Raw genomic sequence first — 17,103 nt, 5'->3', positions numbered from 1 at the left:
TGGCAGCATTACATTTACATTTTAGTCATTTAGCAGACGCTCTTATCCAGAGCGACTTACTGTTAGTGAATACATTTTTTTTTTTTTATACTGGCCCCCCGTGGGAATCGAACCCACAACCCTGGCGTTGCAAACGCCATGCTCTATCAACTGAGCTACATCCCTGCCGGCCATTCCCTCCCCTACCCTGGACGACGCTGGGCCAATTGTGCGCCGCCCATGAGTCTCCCGGTCGCGGCCAGCGGCGACAGAGCCTGGATTCGAACCAGGATCTCTAGTGGCACAGTTAGCACTGCGATGCAGTGCCTTAGACCACTGCGCCACTCAGGCATCATGTTGTGGGGATGTTTTTCAGCAGCATGGACTGGGAGACTAGTGAGGATCGAGGGGAAAGATGAACGGAGCAAAGTACAGAGAGATCCTTGATGAAAATCTGCTCCAGAGCGTTCAGGACCTCAGACTGGGGCGAAGGTTCACCTTCCAACAGGACAACGACCCTAAGCACACAGCCAAGACAACGCAGGAGTGGCTTCGGGACAAGTCTCTGAATGTCCTTGAGTGGCCCAGCCAGAGCCCGTACTTGAACCCGATCGAACATCTCTGGAGAGACCTGAAAATAGCTGTGCAGCAACGCTCCCCATCCAACCTGACAGAGCTTGGGAGGATCTGCAGAGAAGAATTGGAGAAACTCCCCAAATACAGGTGTGCCAAGCTTGTAGCGTCATACCCAAGAAGACTGGAGGCTGTAATCGCTGCCGAAGGTGCTTCAACAAAGTACTGAGTAAAGGGTCTGAATACTTATGTAAATGTGATATTTCAGGTTTTTATTTGTAATAAATTTGCTAAAATTTCTAAAAACCAGTTTTCGCTTTGTCATTATGGGGTATTGTGTGTAGATTAATGAGGGGGGAAAAAAACAATTTAATCAATTTTAGAATAAAGCTGTAACGTAACAAAATGTGGAAAAAGTCAAGGGGTCTGAATACTTTCCGAATGCACTGTAAATGTCAGACGTTCAGAGACTGGTCAGAACATTAGCATAATGGATGACTGGTGGCTTGCATTGAACCCTGGGCTGAAGTTTTGCTACTGCTAACATTAGCAGTCATTGCCTGTATTTTTGCCATATTTCCCTTGATTTTGAAGAATATGATAAATACCTTACATATCTTTGAACTGTCTTACTTTATCAATATAAAAATCTGAAAGACCTGTTAATGTTTTGTCGTCATTTGATAATTTGCAAAGAAATTATAAATCATTTGAAGCTTCAACATATCTTGAAAAAGTAATTTGGTGCTCATTACCTATTATCCTGGACAAATGTATTAATTTGAATTTTCACAACTATATTTCTCATATACATTTTAGTCATTTAGCAGACGCTCTTATCCAGAGCGACTTACAGTTAGTGCATACATTATATATTTTTTATACTGGCCCCCTGTGGGAATCAAACCCACAACCCATGCTCTACCAACTGAGCTACATCCCTGCCGGCCATTCCCTCCCCTACGCCAATTGTGCGCCACCCCATGGGTCTCCCGGTCACGGCCGTCTACGACAGAGCCTGGATTTGAACCAGGATTTCTAGTGGCACAGCTAGCACTGCGATGCAGTGCCTTAGACCACTACGCCACTCGGGAGACACCCATATCTTTATGTTTTAGTCATTTAGCAGACGCTCTTATCCAGAACGACTTACAGTAGTGAGTGCGTACTTTTTCATACTGGTCCCCAGTGGGAATCGAACCCACAACCCTGGTTCTGCCTGCATTCCCCAATCGGACTCATTTGGTCAAATGACTGTGATACAGCCTCCAAGTACCCATGATAGCATTTCTGTTGAGGACGCAGAATGACTGGACAGTGAAACTAAAATAAACTGGTAGCTATCTGGTGAGGCTTTCATTTATTTCCCAATTAATTTGGTGATCAAGCTGAAGCTGGGTTTCCCAAATTGTTCAGTCGGTGCTAACTGCTCATGCCAGGGGAATGAGCTAGCTAAACAGATGGCTCTGTAGAGCATCTTTGTAACTTTACGCACTCAAGAAGGCTCAACCAATCACCCGACAGGTTCTATGTTGAAACTAATGAATATTCATACAATTGCCCCCCGCCTTCCTACAGAAGGAAATTTACTGTACTGCGTACTGAAAGGAGCTCCCCATTTTGTGACGTAAAATGACGTTGCGTTTGCATAGTTTGCGTAAAGTCTGAAGACCCCAATGGTAGACCCCCTAGGCCAGTGGCTCCCAACCAGGGGTACTAGGACCCCCGGGGGTACTTGGCCTATCCACAGGAGGTACTTGAGAAGACTCATGAGACCATAGGCCTACTGGTAAAATGAAAATGAGGGGGTACTTCAGGGGTACTCCAGGCAGAGCAAAATTCAGTTGGTGGTACAATAACCGAAAAAGGTTGGGAACCACTGCCCTAGGCTCAGGTCGCGCGAGGACGGCACTAGTCTTCGTGAGCATGATTAGTTAAGTCACACAAGTAATCTTCCAAAGTCAGTTTACCCTTTACTCACAATTAATAAAGAGTTGTGTAGAATGGCCTTTAGTGTGGGGGCAGCCCTTTTTTAAAGTGAAAAACGTCCAGGGAGCCCTTCCTGGTATGTCACTCCCTACAAATATGTGGAGGTCCGGATGTGGAGGTCCTGGGCTGGTGTGGTTACACGTGGTCTGCGGTTGTGAGGCCGGTTGGATGTACAGCCAAATTCTCTAAAACGACATTGGAGGGGGCTCATGAAAAATAGGACCAACACTTTACATGTTACATTTTATATTTTTGTTCAATATAAAATCACAGATAGAAGAAGGAGGAGGTTAGTTACCAGTCATTGAGAACGAACGATAGATAGTACCAAAAAGCCTGTTTTAACATGGGCAGCGCCATTGAGAAGTTTCACTATTTTGAAGTAGTCAACTAGGTGGGACTTCCTATGGGTTAAGGAAGGATCACATAATTCCAGGTCATCAGGAGGGATCACCCAATTAATTATACTCGTGAGCAAACATTCCATAACTGCAGGTGGCAGTATGCACCCTTTCAGTTTGTTTACCAACTCATACAAGTAGTAGAATAATAACTTGAGGGTTTCAAAGACATCATTTTTATTGCAACAATAATAACAATAGTACACATCAATACAGGGATATTCCTGTGAATACAATGAAACAATTATAATAAGAGGCAAGCAGAGATAGGCGTCTGTGTGTTTGTGTGTGTGAGTGTGTGTGTGAGTGTGTGTGTGTGTGTGTGTGTGAGAGAGAGAGAGAGAGAGAGAGAGAGAGAGAGAGAGAGAGAGAGGGGGGGGTACAAAGTAGGCCTACAGATGCCACTATACTCACCCATACAGATAAATGATGCACTCAGCAATACCAGGAGAAACATGATCTTCTTGAGACAACTCTATTTAAGGTTATTATTTTAATTGTCAAAACGTTCAAACAACACAGCATTACTCCATTCGACCTTTTTTTTTTAAACACACCCCACGCGAGTGTCTTAAAAAACAACCAACCTCCACAATAATTTTACCGTTGCTCTATTTGGCCATAATAAACACCCCCATAGATGTTAGATGATTGACAAGCACAGCCAACCAATGGGCTTCCTTATCAGTGTCCCAATTCGTGAGGTGGGCGGGAACTACACAGTTGGCCCTGTTTGAGATAACTTACAAAGCTCAGAAAGTCAGAGCCTTGAAACTGCCGTAGACTGTAGACTAGAAGAGACATCCGGTTGGGTCCAATCCTGCCTGCGCTGTATATAATATCATAAACCCAATATCTGCAAGTGGGGTGATTTATATATCAAATAATCTGCCCATCACCTTGGTAGCGTTTCAGGTCGTATTTGTATAGCTGCGCTGCGCATTTTAGAAGATTGCGATTTGCAACACTCCAGGCGTTGTTAAAGATGACCTGGAACGCTTCCCTTACAACAAGTAGCAGAGGACGCAACTTCGCTCATGCGCATAGCAGGCAAAGAAGAGGCAGTTAATGATCTTAACGCTTGCAATGGGCATCCACTATATGGGCTCGTAATACATTTAATAATATAAAATAATAGTAGGCTATTGTGTTTTGCTGTCGTGCATAGGTGAGTGCAAATGTAGGCATATAATACATCTTCATTTTATTCCATGTTGATTCCAATAAATTGATTAACTAAATAGCTAACTGTAAAATAGGTTGTTGTCGTGTGCTGTAGTTGAATACTGTCGATAATAGCTTATACAATATTAATTTAACTATTTCAGCATCACAGGTCGTGTGGAATTAGGAGCAGTGCAACGTTCTAAAACTAGACTATTAGCACCCCCTTGTGTAGTTGATTGATGGTGAACAGTGTTTGCTGGCGCGGTAATAGTGGGGAGTCGGGCTGAATGACAATTATGTACAGTGGTGTTTTTAACTAACTGTAGGCTAGGCTACCAGTTCTGGTCGTGTAGTGGTGTTTTTCACTAATCTTTCACAGTCGAAACGGGAAGCGGCTTATTGTTGTTCGGTGAAACTCATGGACCATGAATCAGCGGCAATCCTATTCTTGTTTTTTGTAGCCTAGTTGTAAATTATGCAATGGTCATCATTCACTAGATACATTTCTTTCTAATACTGTATTAGCTAGCCTATGGTGTATTGCAGGGTTTCCCAGACTCCCCGCAGCCATGGTGCACGTTTTGTGTTTTGCCCTACACAGATTATTTCAATAATCTAAATTTGATGGTGAGTTGGTTATTTGAATCAGTCGAGTAGTGCTAGGGCAAAAAACTAAACGTGCACCCAGAGGAGGCCACAGGACCGAGTTTGGGAAACCCTGGTGTATTGTATTAAAACGAATGTTGCCTGTCCACTTTAGTAACATTTATGGTATCTAACACATTAAAATATGTCTAACAAATCATCTATTGATAATAAAGCTGGCTTTATTTTGAAGGATACAAGTGAGATTTAATTAGAACTATCTATAGCCTACCGCCAACCCCCCCTGACCCAGTGGGTGTCTCTCTACAGCTGTCTTGTGTCTGTCCTCAGAACATGCACCTCTGTATCCTAGTGAGTGCCCTTCTCAGCATCCCTGTGTCTTTGGGTGAGTTGGACTTTTTACCGTTTTAATATTATAGCATTTGCATCCAGTTGTAGATTGTTGTTCAACCTATGATTACTTTACAGTAGTAATATGTTGGAAGAATTTGATTTGACTCCAATCTCTCTCTCTCTCCCGTCTAGCTTTCTCTTTGGGTGGGTCCAGTGTTGTCGTTGTTGTCTCACAAAAAGTCACACATGGATTTAAAAAATGCTGTATTTACTTTTGATAATGTCTGGCCATTACCTTTTTTCCTCCTCCCATCAATGTTTTACATTTCCTGTTGTCTCACTCTATTTGTCCCTCTCTTTTTCAGGCTGGAATGAAGACTTACAGATAGTGTGTTCTGGTCGAGAGTTCCGTCTGCCGGTCTACTCAGGGTCAAGAATTGTGACCTTTACCCCCAACTACCCTCCGGGACCAAGAAGAGTGCTTCTGGAGAACAACAATGTAGGTTGTGTGTGGGTTGGTTCTTCTATCCTTGTGGGACCTAAAATCCACAAATGTCCCTACAAGGATAGTAAAACAAGGAAAATCCTCCCTAGTGGGGACATTTCCCATGTCCCCATGAGGAAAAAGGCTGTTTTAAGCTTAGGCGTTAGATTTAGGGTTATGGTTAGAATTAGGGTAAGGGGTTAGTGGTAAGGGTTAGATTTAGGGAAAATAGGATTTTTAATGGAAATTAATTTTAGGTCCCCACGAGGATAGAAGAACGTAACGTGTGTGTGTGAGCTAAGCACTATTGTGTGTTTTGTAGTTGAAGGACCCACGGTTTGAGTGGACGAAAGATAGGACGTTGCTGCTGAAGGACGTCACACACCGTGACCAAGGGCTTTACTCTATCAAACTGTCCTCTGGATTCACCTACGAGACCGTTCGCCTCACTGTCTCAGGTACAACTCAGCCACAGGGAATACCTCTCTCCATTTCTTTCTATCTATTCTCGCTCTATTTCTTGCTCTCTATTCTGTCTCTCTCTTTCTCTATGATATTGTATAATGATTCATTGTGTCTGTTGAAATAGATTGTATAAACTTTGAAACATTGTATAACTCTCAAGATAATGTCTCTCTATTTCTCTTTCTTTCACCCTTTCTCAGAATGTATAAAAACCTTCAGACGGGGCTATGGGGAAACCTTTCAGCACAACATCCCTAAATATGGCTCCCTGCTGGAGTTCTCTCCCCGGGGCTCCCCCCCTGACTCCCAGCCGGTATTACTGTGGAACCGGACGGACCCTGAGACCAGCGAGGCGGGCCGGGGGAGGCTAGGGTCAGATGGGAGGGTCTGGGTGGCAGAGAGGGTGACCCAGGCAGACCAGGGAAACTACACCATCCGAGATGAGAACGGGAAAGTAATCTCCCGCAGCAAATTGACTGTCAATGGTGAGCATTAGAAATATCAAAGAGATCTGGATGAAGGGGAGAGCAAAATGAAAAGGGAGATGGAGAGAGAGCGGTAGATGGGATTGGAGGCTAGGAGAGGAGAGATTGCGATATTAGATCTGACAAATGGTCCAAACTGACTCTTAATTGTATCTGATTCTTTCTTTCATCCTGATGCCCCTCATCGTCCTCATGTCCCCTCCTTAATTTCTCCTTTTTCTTTTACTTTACACTCTTTCCCATTCTCTCTCTCTCTCTCTCTCTCCTCATTATCCCCTGTGTGGGTGCAGGGCACACCTTCAATGTCACCCGCTTCTTCAAGGAGTCTCTAAACCTTCCCCTCTTTCTCCCTGTCCCACATGTCCACCTCATTTTTACCCCGTCACTGCACCTCTCCGACCTCTCCAACCCCTCCAACGTGCCCCTTGACTCCCGGTACTCCCGCCCCGTGCAGCTGATCAGGGACGGCCAGATCGTGGACCAGGATCCCCGGTACTGGGGCCTCATCTCTCTGGGGAGAAACGGGACTGTCAATGAGTTTGTCATCACCAGGCTGAGTGCAAAGCATGATGGGATGTATGAGATCCGAGATCAGGACGGCAACCTGGTGTCGTCCACCGTTCTCCATGTGGTCGGTGAGTGACAGTGAAGGTGTGTGTGTGTCTCTGTGTGAGCAAGAGCTTTCCCCTTTACATGATGCAGAGATAATATCTTTCTTGATCTACCCGCTCACTATTTCTCCCTTCCTTTCCTCCCTTTTTTCTTTCACTCACTCTGTTTCTCTCTCTCTCTTTGTTTCTCTCTCCAGATAAGACTGCTAGATGGAGAGCAGTCCTCAAATCCATCAGTGTTCCTTCTGGCATGTTTGTGACTTTGGCTGGTTTCATCCTGTTTATGAAGCGCTACCCTAACTGCAGCCTCACTATGATCATCAACGGCCTAAGAGGTCACCACACACCAGCAGCTAACCCTCCAAGAGCCAATGTCCAGGTGAGGGGATGTTTTGAATGAGTTTGATGGCTGTAGAGTGAAAGATGTGTGTGAGCTTGGTAGGTAGAAGCAATATGGTGGGGTTATGAGTGGTTATTGGAGGGTTTGTGTGTGCGCAATGCTATGAGCCTGTTATCATGGTACTATGTTGTCCAGCCATTTCAACTGTGTGATATAGCATTCTGAAGTGCGTGTCAGAGTAAAAATAGAACCAGTCCTTTGCGCCAGTCTGAATATCCTTCTGCATCAGTTCCTTACACATTTAAATTGGGTCAATGGTCACCTACAGTTTCATGCTTCTCTGTGGATTGTTTATGTTTGTGTGGCTGTGCATTCCCCTGTCTGTCTACGCTAAATATAGTGGATTTGATATTTACATAGTTGTTTTGTTTATGTCATCAGCAGGACTACAGTCCACCCAGCCTCCAGCCGTCTGGCTTTTACGGTCATTCACAGCAGATTGTTACCCCAAAAATATGGAGCCCCAGACCTACAAATTCGGTAGGGAGGCGGTGAAGTTAATTTAGGCTCTTTCTTAAATGTTTTTCTTTTCACCATTATTCTAGATTTCTGTATTATGTGTCTTTCTCAGGGTTATACTCCTGTCGTGGACAGTGCACCACTTGTAGTGGACAGTGGACCACAGCCCTCTCCTGAGCCAGTGAGGACAGCGAGACAACAGGAGGCAGATGGACTTAGAGTTGATACTGCCACTACTCACACTCCTAGTAAAGAGGTAAATACACACACTGTTTCTATTTTCTGTCTCACAATGGACAATAAAGTTATATTCTGCTCTTTCTTTTGATCATTGACTCCCTCTCTCTTCTCAGGAGACTGCTGACGGAGAGAGGGAGATCTCCTTTTCTATCGCTGGCACCTCAGACTGCCTCCACTCATCTGAAGACTGCTTTCAGTTCCAGATCAAGAAAGAGGGAGACAAGCAGAGATGGAGCAAAGCAAAATACTACTTCTCCACACTTCCACTGGACACAGATACCTCGGAGACTTGCAGCGTCTACACTTCTGATAAACTCAACTTCTTATAGAGCACAGAGAAGAGGACTGAACGGAGGTAAAGGAAGAGGGAGGAGAGAAAATAGTGGAGGGCGATATGATGAAACTGTTCATGGCTGATTTTGTCACTATAGTGCCTTCACTCTCAGAACCCTATTTGGACCTGTTTGGGTATTGCGTATTACTTCACAATTTCTTTATGATCATGTCATTATCATTTCTTTTAAGCATGAGATGAGCAATATCCTCCATTTTGGCATGTCACTCCTTTGTACAACTGGATAGGTAATGTTCCCAAAAATCTAACGATGACTTTGCTAACTACCTACCTACCTACCTACCAAGGAACCCTCAGGACCACACATTTAACTCAAGGAACCCTCAGGACCACACATTTAAACCTGTACTGTAAGCTATAATGTCTGTATATGTGTGTAAATATATGGAAGTTATGTTAGGATGGAGAAGAGATGGCCAGGTTAAAGAACATATTTCGTAGTAGAATATGGGAATTGCCTCTCAATTTAAAAGCATATCTAACTGCATGTGTTCCTACTATTAATCAAGTAAATTAACACAAAATAACAAACTATCTTTTATTAGATTACATATTTTTTATGTAAGATATGTGTTGTTTGTGATTGCCATAAAATGGTGTACATGATTAAATTACTGTTACATTATTTTCACCAGGTATTCACATTGTCATTGAGGTTTTATAGAATGATACCAATAAAGAGATCATAATCCAATCTGAAAGTATGTCAATATGATGTTTTGAAGTAATATACTTTTACCAATGTGTTATTGTGTATTAACGTGTCATTGGTTTGTTAGTCAAGTAATTAATGAAGATTAAGAAAATAAAAGTAATTAAATCTATTTATGAAAGTTGTCGTAGTCATGACAGTAGGGGGAACGAAGAGGGGCTCGGGTTGGAGGACTGATGCTATCCCAGCGTGCACTATTTTCGAAGCGGCAATGAAACGCCAGCGTGCGAACTTGGAAGAAAACAAAAATAAAGTAGCCACAATAGTTTCAATATAGTTTGCCATCAAAAGTAACACAACAAATCGTGTTTAGCTGCAGAGCGACGTGCACTTGAAATATGTCTTTGGTTTGCGCAAGTAAGTTGAACATGCTTCTGAAGTTGAATGAGCTAGCTAGCTTACATTAGCACTCTGCTAGCTAGTGTGGCTAACTAGCTAGCTAGTAACTGATGCATTGTATTTGTAGTCTACTGTCATTTTTCTACAACATCTTATTCAGGGTGGCCTACTAGTTATATTAGCTAACCGTGACCGCTCTAATCTATTCACGAATCGATAGCTAATAATTGTATGTATCCACTTATGTTCTCCCACTCAGTTTCCAATGAGGTCCCGGAGCACCCCTGCGTGTCCCCGGTGTCCAACCAGGTGTTCGAGCGTCGACTGATCGAGAAGTTCATCGCGGAGAATGGAGTGGACCCCATGAATAGCCAACCGCTGTCGGAGGAGCAACTTATCGATATTAAAGGTAAACAGAGGGCGGGGATATACTGTTAACGTAACCGGTCGACTCAATTACATCAAGTATGTATTTATGTACTGATTTTAGTTTTGACTTCGAAGGAAATCTAAGATGGTTCCATGTATTCGAAGAAACATTCTTGTAATGAATTTGAATCAATGTTGTGCTACCTTTCTTCTGTTGCCCAGTGTCTCATCCTATCCGACCAAAGGCTCCATCCGCTACCAGTATCCCTGCCATACTCAAGTCTCTGCAAGATGAGTGGGTGAGTGTCTAGACAGTCTGGAGTTTGTAGTCTAGCTGTGGACAGTGTTACAACAGAATACTCTTCCTCAGTATTATTACATCTTTCCCTTAATGTCTTCTGTCTCTTTCAAGGATGCGGTCATGTTGCACAGTTTCACTCTGAGGCAGCAGCTGCAGACGACTCGCCAGGAGCTTTCTCACGCCCTCTACCAGCATGACGCAGCCTGCAGAGTCATCGCCCGTCTCACCAAGGAGGTCACTGCAGCCAGAGAGGGTAAGAGAGGGCCAAGGGAGCTCTAGTGGGGATCTCCTATAGTCTGAAGTCACTTCCTTATCTTCTCTCCTTCACTGACCTGTGAAGACAAATGCTTACTCTTTGCCCATTCTCCCATTCAACAGCCCTGGCCACACTCAAGCCCCAAGCCGGATTGGTCGCCCCTCAGGCTATGTCCGCCTCTCAGCCAGCCGCTGGGGTGAGTGATTAGCGCTGATTCCCATCCATCAAACAGGATTTCTGTCCATCAGAGATTGAGGATAGATGCTCTCTCTCTTTTCTAAGTCATCCTCTCTCTGTTGTTTTGCCCCTCCCTTTCTCAGGGTGCTGGTGGGGAGCCCATGGAGGTTAGTGAGCAGGTGGGAATGACTCCAGAGATCATCCAGAAGGTAAGAGCTAATTTCCTCTTCTTCTTTTTACGCCCTGTGATTAGTGTTCTCATTACTCTGAGACCCTCTCAATATGGGAATGGATTTGTGGTTCATTGAATTCTGATTCGTCTCTTTCCCGCTCCTCTACTGTTCTGTTTTCAGCTTCAAGATAAGGCCACTGTCCTTACCACAGAGAGAAAGAAGGTACGATTTTCATTCAAGAAAATGTCTGTGTCATGCGTTGTAGGATTGCAGAGATGGATGATAAACCACTCAATATTTTAATACATCCTCTCATTTTGCCCCTTATGTTTGCTCACTCCTCCCTTTCTCTTCCTAACCAGAGAGGCAAGACCGTGCCAGAGGAGCTGGTCAGGGCTGAGGATCTGAGCAAGTACCGCCAAGTGGCTTCACATGCTGTGAGTACTACTGTCTGTCTGTCTGTCTGTTTGTAGGACTGTAATAACCTGTAGTTGGACTGACTGCTGCTTAGCAATACTATCTGAGGTTGCCCGTAGCTGTCTGTCTGTCCATATAGTGACCATGTTCTTTTGAATATCTCAGGGACTTCACAGTGCCAGTGTCCCAGGAATCCTGTGTATGGACCTCTGTCCTTCAGACACCAACAAAGTACTCACTGGTAAGCACCCAGGCACCCCTGCTGTTTCTAACAGCTTTTTATTTTCTCTCAATCTCTTTTTCTTGCATATCTAAATAGAACTACCAATCAAATGTAATTGATGACTGTATCTTGTGTTGCTAGGTGGGGCTGATAAGAATGTGGTGGTGTTTGACAAGAAGGAGGAGCAGATCATTGCCACCCTCAAGGGTCACACCAAGAAGGTCACCTCTGTCATCTACCACCCCTCCCAGGTAACAGACCTGTCTATACACCTGTCTAGCTCCTAACATTTTATGGAAATGAACTCAATGATGACCTCAACTCATGACCGCCACTTTTCAACATTGTGATACAGTGAAATTTAAAAAAAGAGTTAAAGATGACTTGATTTGTGGTATCTCTATACCCCAGTTTAAAATGTGCTGTGTTGTAGTTTGTAAATCTCACTTGCCTAATTTCCTTCCACACTTTCGTATTTTGTTTGTATTTTCTGTCTTTCTTTCCTCTCCAGTCTGTGGTGTTCTCTGCCTCTCCAGACAGCACCATCCGGGTGTGGTCTGTTACTGGGGGCAACTGTGTCCAGGTGGTGCGAGCTCACGAGGCGAGCGTGACTGGGCTGTCACTTCACGCCACTGGAGATTACCTGCTCAGCTCTTCTGAAGACCAGGTCAGTCCATTGTACTGTTAGAACACCTGAGTCCAGCATATTGTTACAACTCCTGAGTCAACTGGTCCGTTGAATAGAATGGCACCAGTTGCACTGTTGTCAATAGTAAATGTAATGGCACCTCTGTGTGTGTTGGTAAATGTATGCTAACACTGCATTCTTTTCATTCTCTCTCTGTGTCTTTCTCTCTCTCTGTCTCTCAGTACTGGGCCTTCTCTGATATCCAAACAGGCCGAGTCCTTACCAAAGTCACAGATGAGGCTGCTGGTGTTGGTAAGTGTGTTTGTGGTCAGGTCTACGCATATGGACACAAAAGCTGGGTTACTATTTTTGTCTCTTATACAGTTGAAGTCAGAAGTTTACATACACTTAGGTTGGAGTCATTAAAACTCGCTTTTCAACCACTCCACACATTTCTTGTTAACAAACTGTAGTTTTGGCAAATCTGTTAGGACAGCTACTTTGAGCATGACACAAGTAATTGTTCCAACAATTGTTTACAGACAGATTATTTCACTTATAATTCACTGTATCACAATTCCAGTGGGTCAGAAGTTGACTGTGCCTTTTAAACAGCTTGGAAAATTCCAGAAAATGATGTCATGGCTTTAGAAGCTTCTGATAGGCTAATTGACATCATTTGAGTCAATTGGAGGTGTACCTGTGGATGTATTTCAAGGCCTACATTCAAACTCAGTGCCTCTTTGCTTGACATCATGGGAAAATCAAAAGAAATCAGCCAAGGGCTCAGACATTTTTTTGTAGACTTCCACAAGTCTGGTTTATCCTTGGGAGCAATTTCCAAACGCCTGAAGGTACCACATTCATCTGTACAAACAATAGTACGCAAGTATAAACACCATGGGACCACGCAGCCATCATACCTCTCAGGAAGGAGAAGCGTTCTGTCTCCTAGAGATGAACGTACTTTGGTGTGAAAAGTGCAAATCAATCCCAGAACAACAGCAAAGGACCTTGTGAAGATGCTGGAGGAAACGGGTACAAAAGTATCTATATCCACAGTAAAACGAGTCCTATATCGACATAACCTGAAAGGCCGCTCAGCAAGGAAGAAGCCACTGCTCCAAAACCGCCATAAAAAATACAGACTACGGTTTGCAACTGCACATGGGGACAAAGATCATACTTCTTGGAGAAATGTCCTCTGGTCTGATGAAACAAAAATAGAACTGTTTGGCCATAATGACCATCGTTATGTTTGGAGGAAAAAGGGGGTTGCTTGCAAGCCGAAGAACACCATCCTAACCGTGAAGCACAGAGGTGGCAGCATCATGCTGTGGAGGTGCTTTGCTGCAGGAGGGACTGGTGCACTTCACAAAATAGATGGCATCATGAGGAAGGAAGATTATGTGGATATATTGAAGCAACATCTCAAGACATCAGTCAGGAAGTTAAAGCTAGGTCGCAAATGGGTCTTCCAAATGGACAATGACCCCAAGCATACTTCCAAAGTTGTGGCAAAATGGCTTAAGGACAACAAAGTCAAGGTATTGGAGTGGCCATCACAAAGCCCTGACCTCAATCCTATAGAAAAGTTGTGGGCAGAACTGAAAAAGCTTGTGCGAGCAAGGAGGCCTACAAACCTGACTCAGTTACACCAGCTCTGTCAGGAGGAATGGGCCAGAATTCACCCAACTTATTGTGGGAAGCTTGTGGAAGGCTACCTTCCTAATACGTTTCGACGTTTGACCCAAGTTAAATAATTTAAAGGCAATGCTACCAAATACTAATTGAGTGTATGTAAACTTCTGACCCACTGGGAATGTGATGAAAGAAATAAAAGCTGAAATAAATCATTCTCTCTACTATTATTCTGACATTTCACATTCTTAAAATAAAGTGGTGATCCTAACTGACCTAAGACAGGGAATGTTTACTAGGATTAAATGTCAGGAATTGTGAAAAACTGAGTTTAAATGTATTTGGCTAAGGTGTATGTAAACTTCCGACTTCAATTGTATCTCTACCCCCTCCTCTACCCAGCTCTGACTTGTGCTCAGTTCCACCCTGATGGTCTGATCTTTGGGACGGGAACTGCCGACTCCCAGATCAAGATCTGGGATCTGAAGGAGCGCACAAACGTGGCCAACTTCCCCGGCCACTCTGGACCTGTCACCTCCATCGCCTTCTCTGAGAACGGATACTACCTGGCCACAGGTCAGTCTCTCTCCAACCTCACAAAACAGTGTAAATAATGTTGGATTTCTCATGGATTCCCTGACCCAGTCTCTCTCTCTCTGTGTTCTAGGTGCCCAGGACAGCTCTGTGAAGCTGTGGGATCTGAGGAAACTGAAGAACTTCAAGACCATCGCCCTGGACAACAACTATGAGGTGAGAATGAGAGACAGTGCAGAGTCTGTTAGCTACAGATATGGATCAACTTCTCACTAATTAATTTACTGCAAATAACATGGTTATTTCTTGCAGAGTTTTTCATTGGAACCTTATTTACTCTCTCTCAGGTTAAGTCTCTGGTGTTTGATCAGAGTGGTACATACTTGGCTGTGGGTGGATCCGACATCAGGGTGTACATCTGCAAGCAGTGGTCTGAGGTCCTCAACTTCAGCGGTGAGAAAAACAACCGAACAGAATATCTAAATTCAACCTTCATCAGACCACTGTACAAATCATACATACAAATCGTTAGGAAAAACTCAGTGTCCTATGGCGTCAACTTACAGAGTCAACTTAAACATGTCTTTTAAAAAATCCATTTCTTTCCTCTTTTTCCAGACCACTCTGGCCTGGTGACAGGGGTGGCGTTCGGAGACAATGCTCAGTTCCTTTCCTCCGCTGGAATGGACAGAAGCCTCAAGTTCTACAGCCTGTAGATTAGTACAGACAGATGGATAAAGTAAGAGAAAAGAGAGCGAGGATAAGATTGGCGGGGCTGGTTAGGTCTAATCTCGAATCTAGACCAGTGTGACCATTTTGACTCTGCTACACAGCTTTCTGTTTTGAGAAATATGGACCGGTGACCAGGGGGTAGACAGTTGAAACCTTATGATGTATTTGATGTTCCTGTATTGCTGAGATCAGAATCACTATCAGAGGTGCGTTCAATAAGGGAAATAGTTTGCGAACGCTGGCTAACGTTAGCTAACATATTCCATTTGCTTTGTGTTAGCAGCAACTGTTCGCTAACGTTAGCTAACAGTCTGAGAATATAGTGTGCGGTGAACGTAATTGTCTGTTTCGTGTCTAAACTGCTGCTAAAAACAATCAAGTGGCCATGTAGACTTTCTACTATATTTAGTAGGAATAGGTAAGTTGTTTTTGAATATTGTCGCTAAAAAGCCACAGTAGTCCTTAGAAAAAGTAGCTGTTTGATGTTTCACCGTAACATTTTGGAATGTTCATTCAAATCGTTCAACTGAAATTGTTACTCTGGCAACAAGCCTTGTTGAACTCGCCTCTGACCTAAGCAGGAGTTTTCAGTCAGTTACCAGCAGTTTATGAACTTGGCATTTTGAAAATATTTGTATTGATCTGTAGTTATTTAGGATCCCAGGGTGGGTGGAGGAACTGGTGCTACAGTATTTACTTTTCCCTTCATGTATTCTTAAATCCCCTCCCCAGACCTCTGTTCTTCTCCTTTCAGTGGTAAGACCAACAGTTCTCAGCTGTTGAAATATAATTAGTTTTAACTAAGTTCTCACATTGTGTAAGCCATTTCTCTATATTGCTGTGTTGTTTATTCATAGGCATCCTTTCCCTTCCACCCTTTTTACGCCTCATTAAATCAAGTTATTTTTGTAATAACAGCCAGCTATTTGCTTGATCAATGGAATGTATTGTATCTGCCTCAAGTTGTCCTTTCAGCCTGTCTGAGGCACCAGTATGACTTTGATCCCAATAGACTGCTCTGTTTGTAAATGTTGTCTCAATGGCAGGGGCGGATTGGTCATCTAGCTGGTCGAAATTGACACAATGTTTTGATATAAAAATAAAACACTGAAAAAGGTGACGTGGCTGGATAAAAATATTTATAAAAATAGGTTGCGCAATTTCTCTATTATACTAATCTATAATGAGCCTTTGGCTGATCGGTGGGCAACGGCCGGTGTGGTGATACTGATGTTTGTTTGTTTATATAGCAGGTTAGGATAATTAACGTGGCTGGTTAGGAGAACTAACGTAAGAGGTGAGGTGAATTAGCTTAGCAGTTAGAGTGTTAGGCCAGTAACCAAAAGGTTGCTAGTTGGAATCCCCAAGGTGAAAAATCTGTCGGATGTTCACCATGTCAGCTCGGGGATTCTAACAATCTGTTGATGTGCCCTTGAGCAAGGCACTTAACCCTAATTCCGTGATCCCACTCTCTGAAGGTGTCTCGGGAGTTCGGATATGCAAAAAAAACAATTTCCAATTCACACATGCATATAATACACACTTGTACATGTGAAATAGTACAAATATAAGCACCCACCAAATTATTATTATTAACATAGCAGGTTAGGAGAATGCAGTTAAGGTCACAGGAGGTTGGTGGTGCCTTAATTGGGGAGGACAGGCTCGTGGTAATGGCTGGAGCGGCATTAGTGGAATGGTATCAAATACAAACGAACATGGTTTCCATGTGTTTGATGCCATTCCATTCCCTCTGTTCCAGCCATTATGAGCCGTCCTCCCCTCAGCAGCCTCCTGTGGTTAAGGTTAGGAAAAGGATTAGGCTTACAGGCGTCCGCATGCTTCCCAGCCAAAACAGTTAGGTAGAGTTTGTGCATATATTATGATGACATTTTTGTTAGTTTTGGACTTCGGGGAGGGTTTTTTCAGCCGAAGTTCAGAGGCTAAGTCTACACCCCTTTGTCGGTGATTGGTCAACAGTAGGGATTCTTCAATCAAGTATTTGTCATTCAACAAGAGATGACTCGTTTTCATGCAAATTTTTTCATTGAAAA

At 43.5% G+C, this 17,103-nt stretch overlaps 1 protein-coding gene across 1 annotated transcript; it reads left to right on the top strand.

The window, feature by feature from the left end:
* The first annotated feature begins 9,414 nt into the window (after window positions 1-9,414).
* LOC311107551 (pre-mRNA-processing factor 19-like) lies at window positions 9,415-15,966 on the top strand. The gene is made up of 16 exons (XM_084150058.1): window positions 9,415-9,616; window positions 9,858-10,007; window positions 10,190-10,266; window positions 10,380-10,521; window positions 10,647-10,720; window positions 10,845-10,910; window positions 11,055-11,096; window positions 11,237-11,311; window positions 11,457-11,532; window positions 11,656-11,765; window positions 12,026-12,181; window positions 12,385-12,454; window positions 14,186-14,359; window positions 14,451-14,533; window positions 14,665-14,770; window positions 14,936-15,966. Exons 1-16 carry the CDS (start codon window positions 9,598-9,600, stop codon window positions 15,031-15,033), a joined length of 1,518 nt encoding a protein of 505 aa, XP_084006184.1. The 5' UTR covers window positions 9,415-9,597; the 3' UTR covers window positions 15,034-15,966.
* The last annotated feature ends 1,137 nt before the right edge of the window (window positions 15,967-17,103 follow it).

This window comes from Coregonus lavaretus (assembly GCF_964263955.1).
Source record: "Coregonus lavaretus genome assembly, chromosome: 32".
Classification (NCBI taxonomy): Eukaryota; Metazoa; Chordata; class Actinopteri; order Salmoniformes; family Salmonidae; genus Coregonus; species Coregonus lavaretus.
This window is presented reverse-complemented; position numbering and strand designations above follow the sequence as displayed.

Bases quoted from the DNA above. Each gene is read 5' to 3' on its own strand.
- LOC311107551 (XM_084150058.1), top strand. The intron at 10,911-11,054 runs GTAAGAGCTAAT...TTCTGTTTTCAG, and splicing joins CTCCAGAGATCATCCAGAAG to CTTCAAGATAAGGCCACTGT. The intron at 14,771-14,935 runs GTGAGAAAAACA...CTCTTTTTCCAG, and splicing joins TGAGGTCCTCAACTTCAGCG to ACCACTCTGGCCTGGTGACA.